The sequence below is a fragment of the Triplophysa dalaica genome, chromosome 21 (assembly GCF_015846415.1).
Source record: "Triplophysa dalaica isolate WHDGS20190420 chromosome 21, ASM1584641v1, whole genome shotgun sequence".
Classification (NCBI taxonomy): Eukaryota; Metazoa; Chordata; class Actinopteri; order Cypriniformes; family Nemacheilidae; genus Triplophysa; species Triplophysa dalaica.
Genome location: NC_079562.1, coordinates 4,566,082 through 4,586,941, shown reverse-complemented (window position 1 = coordinate 4,586,941; position 20,860 = coordinate 4,566,082). Strand labels below are relative to the sequence as shown.

Here is a 20,860-nt window from a genome sequence, read left to right as displayed (position 1 = left end):
GATTGCTCAACAGTAGGCTCGCAACTCAAATCAACAAATCTAGGAAGTGAAATATATGAACATATGTGGCAAAGAAATGGAACGAACAAATACTTTCAAAATAGGGCTGGGTGTGAATCCTCTGGAACTAGACAGAGGCGAAATATTCCTTATCCCCCATGAGATATTCAATTAAAAGATGTCTGCACCCTTAATGCCAAGGCCTATTTTTTATCCTTGAGCAGATCCAGCTCTCTGTGCTGGTGTGAATGAATATGTAAAAATCTGAAGTTACATAAAAGCCAAACAATAGACCTTAAACATAAGACAGGCCTGTGGAAATGAAAAAGGCTGTTTTTATTTTCCTATACTTAATAAATATAAATGGTAAATATTAATCAATTAAACCCCACAAATCGACAGCTATAAATGTTTGAAATGCCAGCCACAGAAGAGTGTAAATAATCACAAAATGACCTTTGAAATAATTCCTGAAGTATTTGTTTTGATGGTGCTGACAAAACATGTAAAATAATGAAAATTCAGTGTGGGACTGTGCGTAGGTCTTCAAGAGATCTGTGCAATTGTTTGATGCTGACCCTTTAACTATTGGTCCAATCAATAATTTCTGCTCAGATGGCCAGAGACATTTGCTTAAATCCACAAGGATTTATTGTAAAACTCATACAGTTTGTGTTCTGGACATATTTGATCTCAAAATACCCAGTGTGATTTTTTTTGATCTGACCGTCATTTATTTCCATTTTTGCTTCTGGTGTATCTTGATGAAGATATCTAGAATTATAAAGACGGTTTATAATTTTTTTTAAGGGAAGGGTTTGTGTGTTTGATGATGATTATTTTTTGTGTATTAGGGTTTAGACTTATTGTTATTGTGAGGTATTAACATGGAGTATGAGTGACATCTTGATAACATACTCCTGAGCAATAGAACTCATCTCCTGGTAGGACAGTATGTATGATTAAAAATGTGTACAGCCACATCTCAGCTTCCAGGTATTGAGAGTCGAGCATGTGTCCCGCTGAGTCGAGGCAGACATGCTAAGTATTGCTCTTTCTTGATAGCTGGATTACCACTTGGGAGAAAGCTAAACCCACAATCTGCTGTTTACAGACTAGCCTCTTTCTGGTACAATGCCAGGATTACCCAAAGGTGTTACGTCACAAAAACAGAATCATAGGACAGTACTGTTCAACCCTTAACATTAGAGAATGAAGGATGAATTACATCTCCTTTTTATAAGGGAGGACTGAACATCTATGTTTTGCCATTAAATTGTCAGTTAAACAGGCACAGAAGACAATTTGTGTGTCTGAGCATTTCCTGGCCCACATCACATTAGTAGAGTCAATATAAACGGCTCACAATTGCCTCATTATAAGTTGGCAGTGTTTATATTTAAAGTTCTTTGTTTGCACCAAACAACCAAGACAAGTACAGCCATATGTTGTTAAGCATGCAGTTTAATGCATTCGATTTTGAAGTTTAGTTTTCAAAATAAACTCAATTACCTTTACAGTCTCTTAAATTGTTCAGCAGTGTCTATAACATCAGCTCTGTATAAAACCCTATTTAAGAGTTGTGGGAATTTTCTGTAGGTCAGTGAATAGAATGGCGGTTCCTAACTGCTTACATTTACATAACATTTACGCATTTGGCAGACTAAGAGACACGTTTATTGTCTTGTATGGAAGTATGGCTCATGTCGATTGTTAGCATTGACATTTGATAATTTAATGTTCTGTAAGTGGACAGTGACTCTTGTGTTATCTGAATACATTATATACTGTATCTGAGACTTCATAAGTGGGCATTTCTGTGAAAAACCTCTTTAAACAAAGACATCATAGCTATGATATCGAAATGGAGTTTAACTCCTCCCACAGTAACACTGCATCTTCATACATGAAGATAAAGCTCCAAAAATCTAGTCTGTCCACACTTACAGTGGTTATGAAACTACTGTGTGATACCACCCAGTCACACCCATCAGGAAATATTCTGTTTGATGTAGCATCACAAATAGGAGAATTTTAGACCAGTGATTTTTATTTAGTGGGCCTTCCAAAGGGATGCTACAGAAATAGAAACCATCCTATAAAATGAAAAATGATCAAAAGAAAACTGATATTAGTCGTTTTTTTAGTTTTTTTTAACTTAGATGGTATTGATAATGGGAGGAAAAACATAAATAGGTGAACTAAATATGGTTCATCTATTTTATCTACCCATCCATCTTTGTGTTGATCATAGAGGCTAGATCAGTTTCTGCAAGAAACCACATTGATGATGGGAGGGGGATTTTGGCAAGAGCGACATCTTTGGGTCCTAAACCCAGTCACATACAAATGAAGATCAAAGAAGGCAGGCAGGGATTTAACAGAGATTAAACACAAAGTGAAGGACAAACAGAATCCTACCGAGTTTTGATGAGAGGAAATTAAGGCCACGGCTCAGCATCAGATGAATACAAACAAACAAGGCGGCTGCCAAACGACATCTTAGAAAGAGAAAAAAACACACTCACACACATTACTTATTGTCAGCTGCCTTGACAGATGAGCCTCTTCACATTTTTTTTCCTATCGAAATCTTTTAAATCCAGAAGCAATGGGGTATATGCTTAGGGGTCGATGTTATACTTCCGCTAAAATCTCAGCCAGGCTGTTACATCCGGTGCCATAGGGAACAATGGTGTTTCGCTTCAGGGTGTACATACGATTATGATCAACAATGTGCATCTAATTTTTCAAACACTTCAACATATGTTGAAAATTAAATAGGAGATGCACTTCGGGCTATCTGTTTTAAGGTACATAAACAAATATGAAGAAAATAAAAGTGGACTTTTGCACTTATCAGAGGCATGATCACAGAGGCACATAGTGCTTTAGGTTCGCCAAAATTTGAATGTTTTTTTACCAAGCACATCATAATCACTTGGTGAAAAATCCCCTTAGTGCTATGAGACCGGAAGTGACCTAGCTGGCTGAGATATAGTGAAAGCATGTCATCGTCCTGTGTGCATGTCCCCCATTGAGAAAGGACAGAGTTTCATCACTGAAAACAAATAATAGTCTCAATTCAATTCAATTTTATTTATACAGTTCTTTTCACAATGTGGATTGTTCCAAAGCAGCTTTTCCAGGAGAAAAACACAGAAAATGTAAAACACAGCACATTGCATGGTGTTTATAGAACAAGCAAGCTCATTCTAGTAAATAATATCTAATAATATCTAAAGAAAAGCAGTGTCCCGGTGAGGAAGCCAGCCAACAAACTCGGGATAGGCCTCCATGGTACCGCTGATTAAGACAACCTTATAGCCAATCAGCAGTAAGGTGCACAGGATGGACATTTGTCGAGCCGAGCGCTGACGAAAGCGAAAGATGGGGGTAGGGGTGTGTCTGTTTTGGTGATTTGAACATCAACAACAGCTATGAGAAATTGGACGTCCCAATTTAAATGGCAGATTAACGGGTTTCCATAGTTTTTCCATCATGCTTAGTTTAAATCATCTCCCCACTAGAATGACAGTACTTTGAGTGTAAATAGGAACCTTCGTGGGATTGCCTTACAAATTACTCCCTTTAGCTTTGGTTTTAGCAGAAATGATGTCATCTTTAGGAGTTACAACACTCAGAGGAAAACTCATGGGCATCCCGAGGCGGGGGAGGAGGGTGATTCTTTGACCAATATCTTTTAACATGATCCTCAAGTGTTGTACGTTTTGTCTTGTGCGTGATTTATACATTTTCAGTATGACAAGCTCAAGCAGTGTTTGGAATATGGATTTTTCCCTTCTCGAAAACGCGTAGATGCTTCCTCTGAGTTTTGTAACACCTAAAAGTTACATCATATCTGCTAAAACCAAAGTTAAAGGGAGCTATTTGTCAGGCAATCCCATGAAGGTTCCTATTTACACTCCAAGTACTGTCATTCTATGGGGAGATGATTTAAACAATGCCTGGCGGAAACACTGTGGAAACCCGTTAATCTGCCATTAATCTCCCACCTTAATCAGCGCTATCGTGGCGGCCCATCAAATGGCTGATCGATCCCGCAAGCTATAAATAGCTTCGAGCAGTGCGGTCTAAACAACTCTCTGACGTGATGTACGTTCATTAGACCTGGATGCTTGAGGTGTTAGCACATCTTGTTCTACCCGAGCAATCTCTGTGGTATTCATATTTACTTACCCTCTTTCCTTTTAACCTTAAACTCCCCCACTCTTCCTTGTTATCAACTGTTAGAGGGCTAGTCCACCCAAAACTGAATATTCTGTCATCATTTGCTCACCAATGAGCAAACCTGTATACATTTATTTGTTCTACTGAACACAAAGGAAGATATTTGGAAGAATGCAAACAAAACCAAACAGATCTCTTCCTCCACCATAGTAGGGAAGATAAATACTCTGGGAGTCAATGGGGGATGAGATCTGTTTGGTTTCTGGCATTTTTAAGAAGACAGAATCTTAATTTTTGGGTGAACTAGCCTATTTCTTTGAATGTGGGGTGGTTGATTTGGAAAGTTGCTTACTTTAGCCTGCCAGCACTGAAATAATAATCCCACCCTCTGTGCGATTAACTGTCCAAAACCAGGCCTCCTCCAAACACAATAGTGTATTTCGTAAATCGAAATCGAACAAATTGCAAACTAAATCCATTAAACTCTTCTAGAAGTATGTACAAAGAGAGCAACCATGGTATCGTCTTTCAGAATCTTTGCCTGCCGGAGCTGTCTCCATCATGTAAAAGCTGAATTGATGTTAATTTGAGTGTTTTCTCTTTCATGATCCAGCCTTTTTCTCATCACTGCTTTTTCAAAAACGTACTTTCGTTTTGTAGATTTACTTGTGGTCAGATCCATATAGGAAAGTTTGATTTTTGCTGAAATGCAAAATACGTTGGATGAAAATTTACACATGACCATTCACAGCATTTGGCCAGAACGTTTTGATTGGGCGAATGTTTTTTGCCTTTCACAGAAGATATAATAATAAAAATATTATTTTACCACTATGCTTCTTGATTGTTATCAGGATATAAAGAGATTTCCAACAAAGATGACAAAAAATATTCTTGACAGGATCAACTACCTTGCCTTAAAGCTTTTGTAGTATATATTTTGTGCCGATAAAATGTAAAATGTAATGCATTGTTTTTATAATACAGTAGACTGAAGTAACATCTGCTTTATAAATTATTGTTATAGGAGGAAAAAACAACAAAACAAAGTGCCTTTTTGCACTGCTTGGCCATGAATGGGAGTAGGACTATACGAGTAGGACTATACGAGCCACAGGACAATGTACTTGCGGGACTCATTGTTGGTGATCCATTTTTTATTTGTGTTTTGTTGTCTGTAGCAAACATCAATTTTCTCTCAACAGAACGGAACAGATCTGTTCTGTAATTTTCAGTGGGTCTTGCACGTAACTGGATCAGCATGGCTCAGTTTCTTTAAAACTGGATCTGCTAAACTTTAAAACTAGCTCTCCTGTGTCTCAGTGGTTAGAGCATGGCGATAGCAATGTTAAGGACATGGGTTCGATCCTAGGGGATTCCACATAGTCAAGAGTACAATGTTATGTTAGTCGCTTTGGATAAATGCGTCTGCCAAATGTGTAAATGTAAATGTAAAACTTAACTGTTATTCAAAGTCTTAAGGAAAAACATGTATGTAAACTAAACATTTATTTCAGTCTGATGTGTGGATGTTTAATCTTATAAAATGGAGACCCATCCTCTATACCAGGGGTCTTACACTACTTTTATTTGAGGGCCAAAATCCAAAAGTAAAAGTTAATTTTGTACTGTTTTTGTTGCTGTCACTCATAGGTCATATATTAGAACATGCACACAAATATTGCATCAAGTATATATACCTTTCCATGGTATTTAATTAAAAGGGATATTGTCACTTCGTTGAACGAAATTGCTGTTAATTTACTCACCCCCAGTCCTCCAGTACTTAGGACCTTTTTTATAAAAAAAGGTCAAAAATACTAATACATTCAGCACAAAAGTAATACCTGCACCTTGACGTTAAACTGGTGTCTAATAAAATGAATCCATGGGTCTGTGCATGAAACTGAACGCTTTATCAAATCTTTGGGTGAATTCAAATTGCATTCATGTGCCCCCACGCACTTAAGGGCAGATCCTCTGAAGTGAAAGTTCTGGAGGGAGATGAACAGCTGTTTTCGTAAATATAGCTGTTTAAATCATACATAATGAATTCAGTAATAAAAACAACATTGTTTGTGCTTATCTGAGACAAAAGTTCACGTGGTGTAGTTCTCTTCCTGCATCACTTGTCTTTCAAAGGCACAAGAGGCGTTTTGGAATGCGACTATCGCGTGCACAAATCCGACTGCATGGGGATTGCCAATTAAAACATTGCAAATAACATTAAGTTTGTTAAAAAGACTGATCAAATCGTTTTTTAAGACGTCAGTATTGTTATGAGCCGCGGGAACTCGTATTGAATGCAATGTTTTGGTCTTTCAAAGGCGTGGCATCCCAGGATGCGCATTTCTTAAAGCTCACCATTCTTAAAGTCTCTCCACGTATTTGAAATGTTAAGGTGGGCCAGGTAAAGGTGATTGATGAGCCGCTTTTGGCCCACGGGCTGCCAGTTGACTAGCACTGGTCTATACTCTTCTTCCTTTATCACTATTTCTTCACATTCTTGTCTTTTCTTTTCATTTTCCTCTGCTGTTTCCACTCTGTGACCACATGATTATAGCACTTCTGCTTTCCTCTTGGTACACCAGGCCCAGGCCTCAGTGAGGCAGCGCAGTAATAATAACTGACCTTTTGAACAATAGCCATGTGAACAGACTCGAGCAGGTCAAAATGAAGAGTCCTTCAGAGACACAAGATGTCACAGACTCAAAACCACCTTTCTTACATCTTATAATTCCATATAATGTCCGTCATTAAGCTAGTTCAAAATGGGCATGCTTTGTGCATTGTTTGATGTTGGAAAAATATAATTAGGCCCTTGTTGCTAGATAAACACTTTACTTTGCTGGCTTTGTGGTCCCTGCCATCACGGTATGTTTATGTGTGCGCGCTTGTGTGTGTATGGGTGCATAAAATATTTTTTGGAAATGTAGAGAGGTCAATGAGACCCTCATACTGTAAAGTGGCTTGACTGTTGTGATGATAAGAGAAGCTTTTGTTGTGGGCTGTAAATGTGTTTAACCGTCGAGGACTTTTTTGAAATGGCGGACTTAGAGCTGTGAGGTTGAAGTATTCCTGAACTGTTTGAATAGTAAATTGCAGTAATTTTGCATTTGTAGATGTCAAATACAACATATCAAATGAATCTCTTATATTCACATTGTTAGTAATCACTGTTCATAATGTTTTTTGAGTGACATTTTTATTGTTTGGCTTAGAGCTAAATTCAGAGAAGACAGTTCATTTTTTTAAAGTGAAACAGTTACGTCAACAAGTGACACACTTGCTCTGTCGGTACCTGTCAATACAATCCGTGAATGGGTTATGATAAAACAAAAATGTTTTCTGCAGGGGTGATCTGCCTTGCGTTTGCATTCTAACATCTGTATTTGTTGGCAGAACAAAAAAAGTAGCACGTACACTCTGTGACTGTATAAGCGACTAAAATAAAACTACACTTGTAGCAGACTGCAGTACTCATTAATAGCCTATGGAGATGTCAGTCATAGGTTATGAAATATAAAGCTAGGAACTGCCTGAAATGGGTTAAAGTAGTATTAAAACATATTTGAAAGTATCTGTAAAAAAAAAATATTTCTCAGCTTTTGTATTTGTTTGTGGTTTCACAATGATTATTACACCACCCTCAATGATTTTTTAGAGCTCTCAAAGTGGGTCAACAAGCAACGCACAAAGATAAGATCAGTTTGCATAGTTTAATCATGCCCTATTCCGAGGTCTTGTTGTTTGTTTACTTCAAATATAATGTTTCAAAATATAATCTCTTGGGTGGAATTATTATGAGTATGTCCATCCCAAATCTGTCCTTATAGTAATTAAACATTAGTCCAATTTTATGTGCCCATATCATCTTTAACATTTTAAGGTCTAGACACTCCATTGGGAAATTAACTTTGTTTAATGAAAGAAATCTTGTTTGAGATATTACTAGAGCCAATAGGAGTGTATTTAAAATCCTGACACTGCCTGTTTATGAATTTCCTACTGAAAAAAGAGTTTTGCTTGATTAAATTCAGGGCACACAGAACTTTAAAACCTAAATTTAATAGGTCCTCCACAACTTTCTCTCAGAAAATTCAGCTGTGAAATATTTTGGTGTCTGTCAAACTTAAATTAGATCAAATTGTTGCAGTCTCTGAGGCTGATTTTCATCCTCAAAGGAACCCCTCATAACCTTGAGGAACCGTTTTAATTTGACATGACAACACTTTTTTCTGTGAACTTTATTAAAAAGCAAATTTTTGCTCCATGTGTAATGATGAGAGTGTTGTGTGTCGTTTTTTGCTCAGCTGAGAGAGAAAGACAGAGGTTGCAGCTGTTCTGTGTGATGCAGTGAAGAGCATTGCTGACTCAGATTATAGCTCCCTTATGGTGACAATAATGCATGTGAGCCCCGTCATACCGCCCAGACTTCTCTGTTTTCTCATTAAGGTGAAGAGAAAGTGGGAGTGTGTATGTGTGAGTAGATTGAGAGGAGGAGAAATAAAGAATGCAGGTGGAGGAAAACAGAAAATGAAGAGTGGGTGAAGAGAGAGAGAGAGAGAGAGAGAGCGAAAGAGAGAGAGAGAGAGAGAGATGGATGGGGAGTGCTGAGAGATATTAAAAAAAAATGGGGAGTAGGCAATTCAATGTCAAGTGAATGATTGTCAGGCAAAATGTTGCCACAAACGCAAAGGCCCACTAAATAAGAATATATTTTTACCCCAGTCCGTAGAGAGTGCGGCAAATTGCTTACGCTGCTAAAACGGGAGAGAGCTTTAAAATGCTCCCTGGACGCAGCTAATGGCTCCCTAACCTGCTGTTCATTGTTTTGTTATTCTGACGATACATGCATATTTGGGAGGTTCGACACTAATGTGTTCAGGCTGCTGAGCTTTGGCTCATTAGAGTTCTTTAGATCTGCGTGTTTCCTTTGAAAAGACCGTTGAAATGTGCATGAAAAGCAAATTAAACGTTTTCATATGACGTACAATGAATTTGTACTTCATGTATACATGCTTCTTATTCAGAATGTACACATCTGTTAAAAGCAGTCTGTAGTCACGATTCATGAAGGATTATCTGTATAGTTATCTGTAAATGTATTTATATGGGTGACATAAAAAGTAATTGGTTGTACATTCTTCTATACTAAAGCATGCTGAAGAACACAGAGAATGTTTTTTCTGTCTCTTTCATGCAAGCATTAAGGGCCTTGACCTTTGTCTAATGAAATGTTTTGTGGTCAGCATTGAGCAAATGTTGTCAAAAGACTAAATCATCATTGCTGTATTTTGACAAGCAATATTTGAATGGACAGACTGAATGAAACTTTGGACTGTCACATACTGTACATCAAAAGTGTTTTAAGAAAGTCTTTGATTTGAATCTTTCATATTTTGATGGTCAACATATTAGAATAGTCTAACTTTACCTAGACATCTTTAAACACAAATTATTTTAAGAAGTCTGAGGTCAGTGACATACCGGCATTGAAAATACAGTCAGATGCCAGACAATAAAAGACTGCGAGACAAGACTTATCAACTTTCACAAACTGTCCTTACAGACAGAATGTCATTTCTGTACACTCCGTATTATCTCCACTATCACAATGCAAAGACAGTTTAACTTGTTTGGTTTCAAGCACATTAAGTTTTAAACCCCATTAAGGAGCTTTCTAGTGAATTGTGTCCAATGGAAAATCCATAAGTGCAAGCTCCATGTTTATCCCACTAAGGATATGGGTTAGTGTTTAGCAAAACTGTTTGAAGTGAACAAATATTTCCTATTTCTGGTTGAGCCAATCATTTAATCTTTAATAATATTACTGCATCCTAAAATCCCATTAAACTGAATAGATTAATTTAATCAATCTATTCCTTATCTGGGTTTCATTTCAAAGAAGGAATCATGTATGTTTGATATTTTTTCTTTTTTCCTTATCATCTAGATTACTGTGAAGAACCGCTGGTGGCATCACTACCCCCAACTTCTTTCCAGAGCTCATCAAAATCCTCTGACAAAGCGGCACCATACTTTGCTAAACTCAACAGACGAGACGGTATGAGCTTGTGTTTTTCTGCTTCCCTGTCCTGTTTGTACAAAATAACAACCTCAGTTGTCTGTGTTTATGTGACTAGAGAATTAAGCCAAAATGAAATTTGTCTTGTCAGAAAAGTGCAGTCGCAAAGCTTTTTTATGAATACCTAACATAATGCGATTTAGATTCCATAAACAGTGCTAAAGTCTGCAAAAGAGGTATTAGTTCATTTTATACTTTCATTCGAAACGGAATTTATCAGTCTGCTGGTGTCCGTCAGATGCTGTAAAAGCTCTGGTGACGGGAGTTGTCTCTGACATGATAATTTAAGACTGTACACTCAATCCTCAAGTGTGACAGGAACATAAATACATGTCTAATGATAATGGACAACAAGAGTTTTGCATATTGCTGTGAGAAGTGAAGGATCAAGCAATTTAGAAACTTAAACTTATCCGTTATTTAGAGTAATATGGATATGCATTTAGCAGACATTTACATTTATGAATTTGGTAGATGCTTTTATCCAAAGTGACTCAATTCAGTCTGTACCTTTTTATTGTAATGTGTGTTCTCTAGGTCCCCCTGACAGTGGAATTGGAGGAAAACACATAATTTACAAGATATAATTTTCCCTTATCTATTATATCAGTGATCATTCTGATATTTATTTTTGGCTGTATGTTGACAATGAGAATACGTTCATGAATTTTAAACAAAAGGGTAAAAAAGCCCTTTGTTTTGACTGCCTGCTTATTTCAATGCTTTAAATAAGCAGGGTTTTATGCAAAACATTCTTCCTTGCTTATTAAGAATTTTGACAATGCCACTTAATACTTTTGCTCTGAAGAGCATAGAAAGCATCATAAAACAAACTTAGAGGGTAATGTATGTAATGTCTGCTCTTTATTTGCTTAATGATCCTAAAACACCCAGGCTGAGCATTGTGCCTGGCGGAGCATCACCCAAGCATGGGATGTAAAGAGAGGACCGAATAAATTATTACTAAGCAAACGTGTTGTGGTTTTTACTTCAGGGAGGTGGAGAGCAGTTTGATTAATGCAACAGTACAATCAGCTGCTGATTACAGTCTGTAGAAGCACTTGAGAAAATTCCCCAGCCAATTATGCAGTTAAGCATAGATATGCCATAAATACCAGCTTATGCCGAGGCCCTCAGAGATGGTTGCTTTGCACAAAGATGTTCGACCCCCAGTGTGAGCACACACACACACCAAACACTTCTTTATGATGCTGTGTGGGACTCGCCCTTGATTACAAAACCTAAAACGACTGTAGAATTGTCACTTTGGAATATTGGTGTCTTCAAGTACTCAGTAGGACAACAGTATGTCGGCTCGCCCCTGTCACCCCTCAAGGCATATCTTTTTTCTTGTGATGCCTCTTGCTTAGTAACAGCAGGAGGTTTCCTTTGTGAGCTGTGAGATACAGACAGGCAGCCCGTTCCCAGTCACTGCCGGCCTGATCCAAACGTGAACAGACACCAAATATTGTTGTCTTTAGATCCATCCACCTGCTTTATTCTCTAGTCATTAAATCATAAGGCTTGTAAATCGTAAATTATGTCTGCGCCTGAAGTCAATTAGACATCACCTTATTACTTTGTTGCTCGTGCTAGACTATATTTCCAGATGCACGTATAAAAATGTGTTATATGCCTCGGTGTGATGGAGTCGGCAGTGGAATCTAATGAGCTTAGAGTGTTAGTTCTGACCTCTGTAAATTCTCTGAAGCCAAAACCTTCACAGATGATATGTACCTTGTGGCTGAAAAGCATCGATGAAGCATTCATTATCTGACCGTCTTGTTCTGACTCGCCCTAGGGCAACCCTGTCACACATGACCTTGAGGGCTTTCTGTTTCTGCTTTAACTTTGTGTTCTCTTTTTAAAGGGCTTTAGTCTGAGCCTTTTCCTTTAGTAGACTCTGCTTAAAGTTACTGGCTGCACTTGCTGAAGCTCTTCTGCAATCACATCAAGAAAAAAGACAAAAGCCCAAACAAATCATGGCATTTGTAAATATCAAGGCAACATTCTTTAATTCTGCATCGCTAATGCTCTGATGGAAGTTGCAGACAATCAAAACACCTTTATTCTACCACTTGCTCAAATCATTTATTAGTAATTTACTAGTTTATTTTTGAAGAAAATGCGCGGGTGTCTAAATAGTGTTGCAGGTGAATGGACATAATGTCTGTTGTTAATTTTGTGTTTGTGGACGAACTAATCCAAGGGTTTTGTGAAAATGTTGTACAATAGATCACTGATGGGAAACAGAAAATAAGAGTGTTTCAGGACACCAATGTGTTAATTTCCAGCCATATATACAACTATAAAGCCATTAAACAAGGAAAACCAATACATACAAATGTGGAAATATGCTGTGTAATTTTCAAATTGCCTTTCTTTAACACTGTAATATTAAACTGCTCTAAGGTCTGGCTTCTGTCCTCCAGGGATAGGTTGGAGATTTCTATCTAAACAAATGGAGGCTGAGCCTGAAAACTACTGTAACAAATTTAAATCATTTTTTTACCCTGACCACTGAGCCTCAGCCCTGTCAGTATGATGAACAAGAGCATGAAATCTTGGTGAGGGTTGAATTGGGGAGAATAACTCTGACTTCCGTTTCATTTCTTTTCAAAGTGCTGAATTATAATCTCTTTCGCTCTGTCTCTATCCCCAGGTGGTGGGGGTTGGTCTCCGAATCGAGAAGACCGCCAACCCTGGCTACAGTTGGACCTACGGGATAGGTTGAAGGTCACAGCCATTGCTACCCAAGGTCGCTGGGGAAGCTATGATTGGGTGTCTCGATACCAGCTTCAGTATAGTGATTCTGGTCGGACCTGGAGGCCATACAGACAAGAGGATGTGATATGGGTGAGTAGCAACTATTAGGATGAGTAAGACAAACATGAGAAGAAACTCTCTTCCAAAACAAAAAATACATAAACGCTGTGTGTTATAAAAATATACATTTGGGTATAAAATAAAAGAAAGAGTATAATGCAATGGATAAGACTCAAAGACAAAAACACTCTGCTGTAACATGCCCAAATAACCTGAAATGTCCAAATGGCACTACAGAGAATGCTTTATATCTTTTTTATAAACTGCACAAAAAAACTAAAATCTGTTTTTGTACACTCAGTACCAGCCTGAAGTCTCAAGGGCTTTATTTCTGAATGGGAGTTTTATGTTTGTTAATCTGCAGTATTGTTAAATATTGCAATGGAGAATCTGAACACATGTTAAGAGGATGAAAAAAAGGTTTCTGAAAGCAACCAGTATTCAGCAGATGTTTTCAAAGCAATTTACAGAAAACTTTGGTTCCAGACTTTGGTTGGAATTGTCACGCTTTTGATCAAAAAAAAAAAAAAAACATTCACTCAAGGGTAATACCTTATTCCTGGGTCTTGCAATTTCATTATTTGAATCCCAAACTATTTGACTGCCAAATTTTGCATCTCATTTTTGTACAAATCTCAAAGATGTGATGAAAGCATTAGCCCGTTATGATTGAATTGCATTCAGTGACTTGATGGAATTTTGTTTGAAATATGTTGATAAATTACAGTCTGAGCTCAATGAAACAGACTTCAGGTCACTTAAAACCTGTCAGTCACCTGCGGCAAATACAAATGATGTATTAGATTGTTAATTCATCTTCCAGTTATGTACACTTTTGGGTTTAGTTCCAATTCTGTGGTACATTTTGGTGAAATTATAGTTTGTTTCTCTATTTAACAGAATATAAATTATGGAAAATAATTTAAATGGATTGAAAATCTAATCTTGAACAAACTTTCATAGTATTCCATCCTCTTAAACGGAGTATGTTTCGTTGTTATTTGGATTATTATAAGAAGTGCAGTTTATTTTTATTTTTTTGGGTAAGTCAGTTAATTTTGCATCTTTATTCCTGATTGCTTTAGGGTCTTTGTTGCTACTGCTGAACTGCCTGTTTAAAGTTGTGTATAACCACCAGATGCATTTTCTCTAATGAACCAATGGAATGAAGCTATTAATTATAAGTGAAATCTATAGCCTTCGTTTTCTGCCCTGGAATACGCCATGACAGTGATTACACGTTAATTGTCTTGAAGGACTCCTTGCTAATTTCATTAATTATTTCAGACATATTAATTATTCAGATGATTATTTGTCCTTTGGGATGACTTAATAGTAATTTGACCGGGAAGAAAGTTTTCAAGGAATTGTACGGCATGCAAAGCCCTGTGGAAATCTTTGTGTACATAATACTTGTTTCAGTGGTGAGTAGTAAAGATGTTTCACCAGAATTCAGTATGGAAGTCTAAAATCAATCCGTTCAGACCTCGGTCTGGCTAAAATCAGCAGGATGCTTTTTTACTTTAAATACCAAGTCCATCACCTACTGAGATGTTTCGTGGCCAGAAGGATGGGGGAACTGAGCTTCCCGTCGCTGTTGCGCACACACTGGCAGACGGACCTTGAATTTTACTTGTTTACCTATTCAGTGGAGAAAACCATCTCACAGAGGTGCCAGACTGTGCCAAGGTGAGTTGCCATGCCAGCTGGAGCAGATGCCAGTGAGTCAGACAAGCGGCATCTGATGCCATCTGTTTAAAGCCAGAATACAGTCACTCGCTCCAAATAAACCAAAACACACTGCCCATTAGATAAGGGTTTTCACATTGCTGCTGCTCACCAGCTTTTTGCCATTAATCAAGTTAAACATGTTGACAAGTCAATAAATAATTAAAAACTCAAGTGGAGTGATTGATATTGACATTGATATTACCTCTTACATCATATTTGTGACCTAGTCATTTTTTTGTAATTTGCTGTTTCTACATAAACCATCCTTCGTAATGTAAAGAACATTCTGTCAAGTCTTGATCTCTTTAATATTGACTGAGTAACGCCATGTAAAAAATGAAAGCATGGTGAAATTAATGGTTGAAATCAAACTTTAAAGCTTGTTATATATTTAAAACTTTAGCATGGTTTTCACAGACTGGGTCACATTTATGTTAATAGAGTTTTAAAATGTACGTGAAATATGACAATTTGATTATATTTAACCATTGATGTAGCGAGTCTAATGGACGAGTGAGAACAGAAAAATACAAAAAAGCGTTTCTGCAAAATGAGAAGTTCACCATGATTCATTCAGCCTTTCAAAAGGGCTGCTGAACTTTTCCATTTTCACCACCCGTTTTTTAAATCGGAGGTTTTTGTGACTCAGACATCCTTGCCTCATTCCCACCATCTGTGTGAGAGCTTCCTGGGGCCTGGAGTACAGCTGAGGTTTTTTATTCCTGCTGGCACAAAGCATTTCATTCTCACCACAGCATGAAGGTGGTGCGCTTTGACAATTAAATCCTACATTAGCCAGCATCTCCTCCACCTGCCTCGCCCCATTCTTTCACCGTCTCGCTGCATGCTCCTGCTGGCTTTCATCTATATCTATACTTATGCCTTCACACTGAATGTGAGAAAGGGAAAAGAAGAGGAAAGAGATTGATAACCATTAGAAAGGCATCTATAATCCAAGCAACGAACCAGAGACACTTTGTCCTAAAACCTAGTGAGATGCCAAAGGAGGAAGCATTTTAAGGGATCATGTGCTCTTCCTGCAAGAAGACTGTTCCGAGAAACGTTGGCAGCTTAATGGTGTTGCCTTTATAAAAAATAGTTTTAGCCAAATTCTAAGGCAAAACTGCGCTGCATGTAGCCTTCAAGGAAAAAGCGATTCCAGTGAAAAAAATTGAGACAATGAATAAAGTGAGAATAAAAACAAAATATATAACGCTCTATTTCAGTCAGTGATGAAAAAAAGGTTTAGTGTAATTAAAAATTGATTATTTTACACAATTTTAGTTTTTTATACATTCTGTTTATTACAGCATCACATCATTAGTGTGGCAACATATGCCAAACTCTACTGAAATCAATTAAGTCGTGTCTTCCATGCAGAGCCGTAGCATGTAGAGTTGCAGTCTAAAGGGTTTGAGATTAGTATTTAATGGGGTTTCATAAGATTTAAGGTGTGAAGCTACTACTTTGCTGCCAACTAAGCTTTTGGAGCAGAGCTGTATGTTCTTAATGACAGAAAGAGCAAAACTGTGCACAAGGACATAACGTGCATGTGTGTGCGCTTCATAGCATACTGCACATACCCTTTCCTCGACTATACTGTCAGTTTAATGAGGCATGACACAGAGCAGCATGACAATACAGGAAACCATGAATCCTCTTTCGCTCTCTCTTTCTGTCTTATTCTCCATATCATTATTCAGTATCCTTCTCAGCCCGGGCTTGTTTGTCCTTAAGTGAGCCATGCAAAAACATACAGAGTACATGAGACAATAGTTGAAATACGACACCCCGGCTTCTCCCGGTTCTAATGGTCACGTCCAAGCAGAGGTGACTGAAGTGACTCTACTGTTTAATGGCCATATCCTGTGCACAGCGACAGCTAGGAAAAGTAAACACAGCTTGGCCTGGCACGCAGTACGTTTGGGCATCGTGTGAGATAAATGGTTTCAGTCCGATGCAGAGGCAATACCTGAAATGTTCCAGTCCAATATTGTTGAAAAGAATTTACCGCCTCATTATCCCTGTGTATGCAGACCCTAGTTTGGTTGTTTTTCCTGGCAAGGTGATACTACATATGTTTCCAAGCTGATATGAACTACTTCACAAGAAACTGCAACCTTGTGTATCTCAAATGTGATAACGTTTCTGAAGTTAGTGTGAATGAGTTGGATTGTTTAAATTAGTTTTGTATTGAAATTTATGAGTAGGATTTTTCTGGTTTAAATGCTTTGTTATCAATGGAAACAGAATTGTTATTCTGATATATTAATTTCAGACAATTTCATATATTGATTTCATTGCAAAACAATTTTGGGACCTACGGGTAACAATAATAAAATTTATTTTAACAATACAAAAAAGCAGCCATAAAGGAATCTATGGGAATTCCTTTAATACGGTGTAAAGAACATTTGATGAAGCTGGGTGATAACATTTCTAAAACTCTAGTCAAAGGATGGCTCTTTTAAGAAAGCTAAAATATCTGTCCATCACCGACAAATCGAGGACTGGGCACAAAAAGCGCTGCGGCGATCCGAGTTCCAATCCCGGCTTGTGGTCTTTTCCTGGGTCCTGGACCACCTATCTCTCATCCCATCATACATTATATGTCTCCCTATAAAAATGGCAAAATTTGAACACGCTTTGGTCTATGTATTGTATTATTTTTATCTAGAATTTTCTATTAATGTGCATAATATGGAAAAATATCAATGATGAGTGAGAGTAACTTGGCATCAAAGAACCTTTTGAAGCACCTTTTTTTATGTGTATGCCGATTTTGCTATCCAAAAATATGGTACATATGAATTGGTTTAATATTCTTTTCCTTTATGTGTCTGCTATGTTTTAACAGTGCTGTGAAAAATTCTGATTTCTATTTGAGGGTCGAATAGAGAGTTTTAAGATTGGATATGCTTCTCTGTGAGATACGGAGTTGTGAAATATTACAATGTATTGGCTGCTCAGTGGATTGGCTGCTGATGGAGGAACAGGTATATATTTATATTAAGGAGATTTTCCAGAAGTAAAGCTGTTAAAGAGCACAAGGATTGTAAAGACAGAGCTGAGATACTTTGATAATGTCAAGCTGTCAGCTCCTCTATAATTTTGAAGTAGTTAACTACAGTCAAGTTACCCTTGTGAAAGGTTCCCCTACAAGCTGCTAATAAAAAGTGTTTGTACACACTAAATTGTGTTGCATTTTATCACACTGTTTAGCATTATTGGTAAACGTTTAGTTTGTTACTCTTTAGCACTGCAGAGATCTATAAACCTCAGTTAACTTTCTTCATGCAAATGTAGCGTGACACACTTGCAGTATAGATTAATGTAAGGCCGTGCTCTTTTTTGATCATGTGTTTCTTTGACTACTTGAACATAAAATAAAAATAGATTCATGTTTGAGATCCCCAGGTTTAATAGCCCACATTAAATATATTTGGATAAGTTTGCAGGCTAATATTTAAACATGGTGGGGAAAGATAAAGCAGTGAGGCGTAAGAGAAGCCACTTATTTCTTGCTGAATCATCGTATAGTGATTTATGACCAGTTGATGTGTCTTCTGCTCCTTGGGGCTGCATTATTTAGAAATGCTCCCAATGAAAAAGTTTTGCTACTTCATTATTAGATAAAAAGCTATGAGGAACACAGAGGTGGTCTTGATGTCATTTAAAATAATATGCAAAACTTACATTTTCAAACACACAACCTGCAATTTTGAAAATGTCAAATGATAGAAAATTACAGTAGAGAATAGCTTAAACCTACACTTGTAACATAATGATCCCTATAATTTTATGCTCTCAAATATTTTGTCATGTTTTAGAGGTGGATTTTCCACACCTTGTGGTGTCAGATTCAGTTGTAGAGAAGATCAGAGAACTCTCTGCAAAATAAGATAGATTTTCGTAGTGCCTCTCATTGACTCAAGTTGTCTCCTGTTTAGTTTGGGCTTATTGTGACATCTCTGAAATCGATTGCTTCAGCCTCTTTCCACCACACTACTGTTTTGTGTGTGTGTGCCTGATCCACCAAATAGTGCAAAGCCCCCTTAACCCACAACCCCGGACACACAAAATCAATACATTTCATTTCAGAACACTCTCTTATCTGTGTTAGGATTGGTTAAAAGCAGATTATCCTGGACAACTTTTTCAGTTCTGACTAAAACATTAACACAGCAAACGCTATTTAAAATATGAAGATCACTCATCTTGCAAAATAGCTGTGTCACCTTTGACATCAAGTGTATTAAAGGCTGTTTACACTCAATGTCTGTGTGAAGTTTGAAAACTCTTAATGCGATTTATAATATTTACTTAACAAAGAACTCTGTGAGCAGAGGTTCGGAAAGAAGGATATTAATTTTAATGAAATGTCTGCAATCTCTAAATACACACTGTAAGTAGGACCCATGGTGGTGTTATTAACATTTTCATGAATTTAATTATTATTTTTTATTTACCATCTGAATAAAGTATTCTCACAATTAAGTGCAATATTTAAGGTTTGATTGAAAATGTATTCATCAGCAACATGAAAAGGTCAAAGCTGTTTTTTGTGCTCTGACTACAGAACCTTCTCCTTGGCTTTTCATAATGTTTCTTTTTTCTATTAAATACTACAATGCCTTTGCAAAACGCCTACCTATATCCCACATAATACGATTTTGGTGTCCGAATCAGTGCCTGTTTATAATCAATGGCTATGACTGGGAGGATCAGGGGTGGCGTGAGCTACTAATGTGGCAAGGAGGATTCATCACATTGTGACAGATTCCATTACGCCAGTCTAAAAAGGTCAATCAGATCAGAAACGTGTTTATAGATATTTTCTCTCTGCCTTTCACATATGCTGTATCTGTCTGGTTGTAAAGTTGTTTGTGCACTCGTCAGGTGTGTCACAACACATCTTTGTGTTTCTTTAGAGCTGGAGGTGGAATGACAGGTATTGATAATGTTGCACTGAAGTCCCTAAACGCTCAAATTAGTTCATATTACTGTCCCTGAATGATGGCAACATATTGCTTTTATATTTTTGTCTTTATGATACATAGCATACAATTATTGTTATTTTACAAATGTCATCTGAAAAACATTCTCACTGTTTTTGATAAGAGTGTGTTGACACTCTAAACTGCATCCCCCACCCACAGGACCTTCATACCTCCGCTTTCAATCGAGGTTCGATAGCTCAGAGTTAATTGACCTATCTATTGAACTTTAGATGCAACGCAAAATGTCAACATCAGTAGCTTGAAAATGCAAAATAATAATGATTATAATTTAAAAATCGATACTTGGCGTCTGTGTATTGATTCTATATCTAGATGAAAGAGTGTTACGGTGTTATGCTGTATTGATTTTTTCCTCTCAGCCTAGTTCAGAGCATTCAAATGCCATCACATAGGCCAAATAAAGAAACAAGGAAGTTGCTTGGCAAAATTTCAACTATAAACTTAACCCCTATAAAAAAAGAAGACAGTAAGGAATGTTTTGCAGCATTAAAGTGATAATGATTAGGAACCATCTAAACAACAGCTCTCTCAACATTAAATAAACCCCATTTGGAGAATTTTTGCACTCAAAGATAGCACTGAATTGGGACACCCTGAATCTGCCAATTCCGTTTCATTTTAATAAAAGATGGACAGTTTTGTGATATCTAACTTCACAGTTAATTCTTCATTGTTGATTATGCAACAAAAAGATGTGTGTGGGGATTAAGTTTTAGGAATTTAATTTAAGTTTGAATAAATTATATTTACAGCGAGTTGCTTAGTCCTCTCTGCTTAGTGTATCTCACTGATGAACATCTCTTGAAAGCTATTGTCTATCTCTCTCTCTCTCTCTCTCTCTCTCTCGCTTGGTCTTTCTCTGTCTCTCTTTGCCTATGCTAAGTGTAGAAATAAATTCCTCAGTTTGAGGATTAAACACCTAGGCCTTTATCCTTGGGTTGAGAAGTTGAATTACTTGTAAATTAAGTTTTCTTTTTATCGTCCACTGGGATTTTGGGGGGAG

The 20,860-nt window shown here is 37.3% G+C and overlaps 1 protein-coding gene across 3 annotated transcripts in view; it reads left to right on the top strand.

The window, feature by feature from the left end:
* Window positions 1–20,860, top strand: part of cntnap5l (contactin associated protein family member 5 like) — a 48,152-nt gene that overhangs the window by 3,030 nt on the left and 24,262 nt on the right. For all 3 annotated transcript variants that reach the window (XR_008905014.1, XM_056735134.1, XM_056735132.1), the window contains exons 2-3: window positions 10,148–10,258; window positions 12,942–13,135. Coding sequence is in view for 2 of the 3 variants with exons in the window: in XM_056735134.1 (XP_056591112.1) it covers window positions 10,148–10,258; window positions 12,942–13,135 (305 nt within the window). In the remaining variant the exon portion in view is untranslated. The remainder of the gene's footprint in view (window positions 1–10,147; window positions 10,259–12,941; window positions 13,136–20,860) is intronic.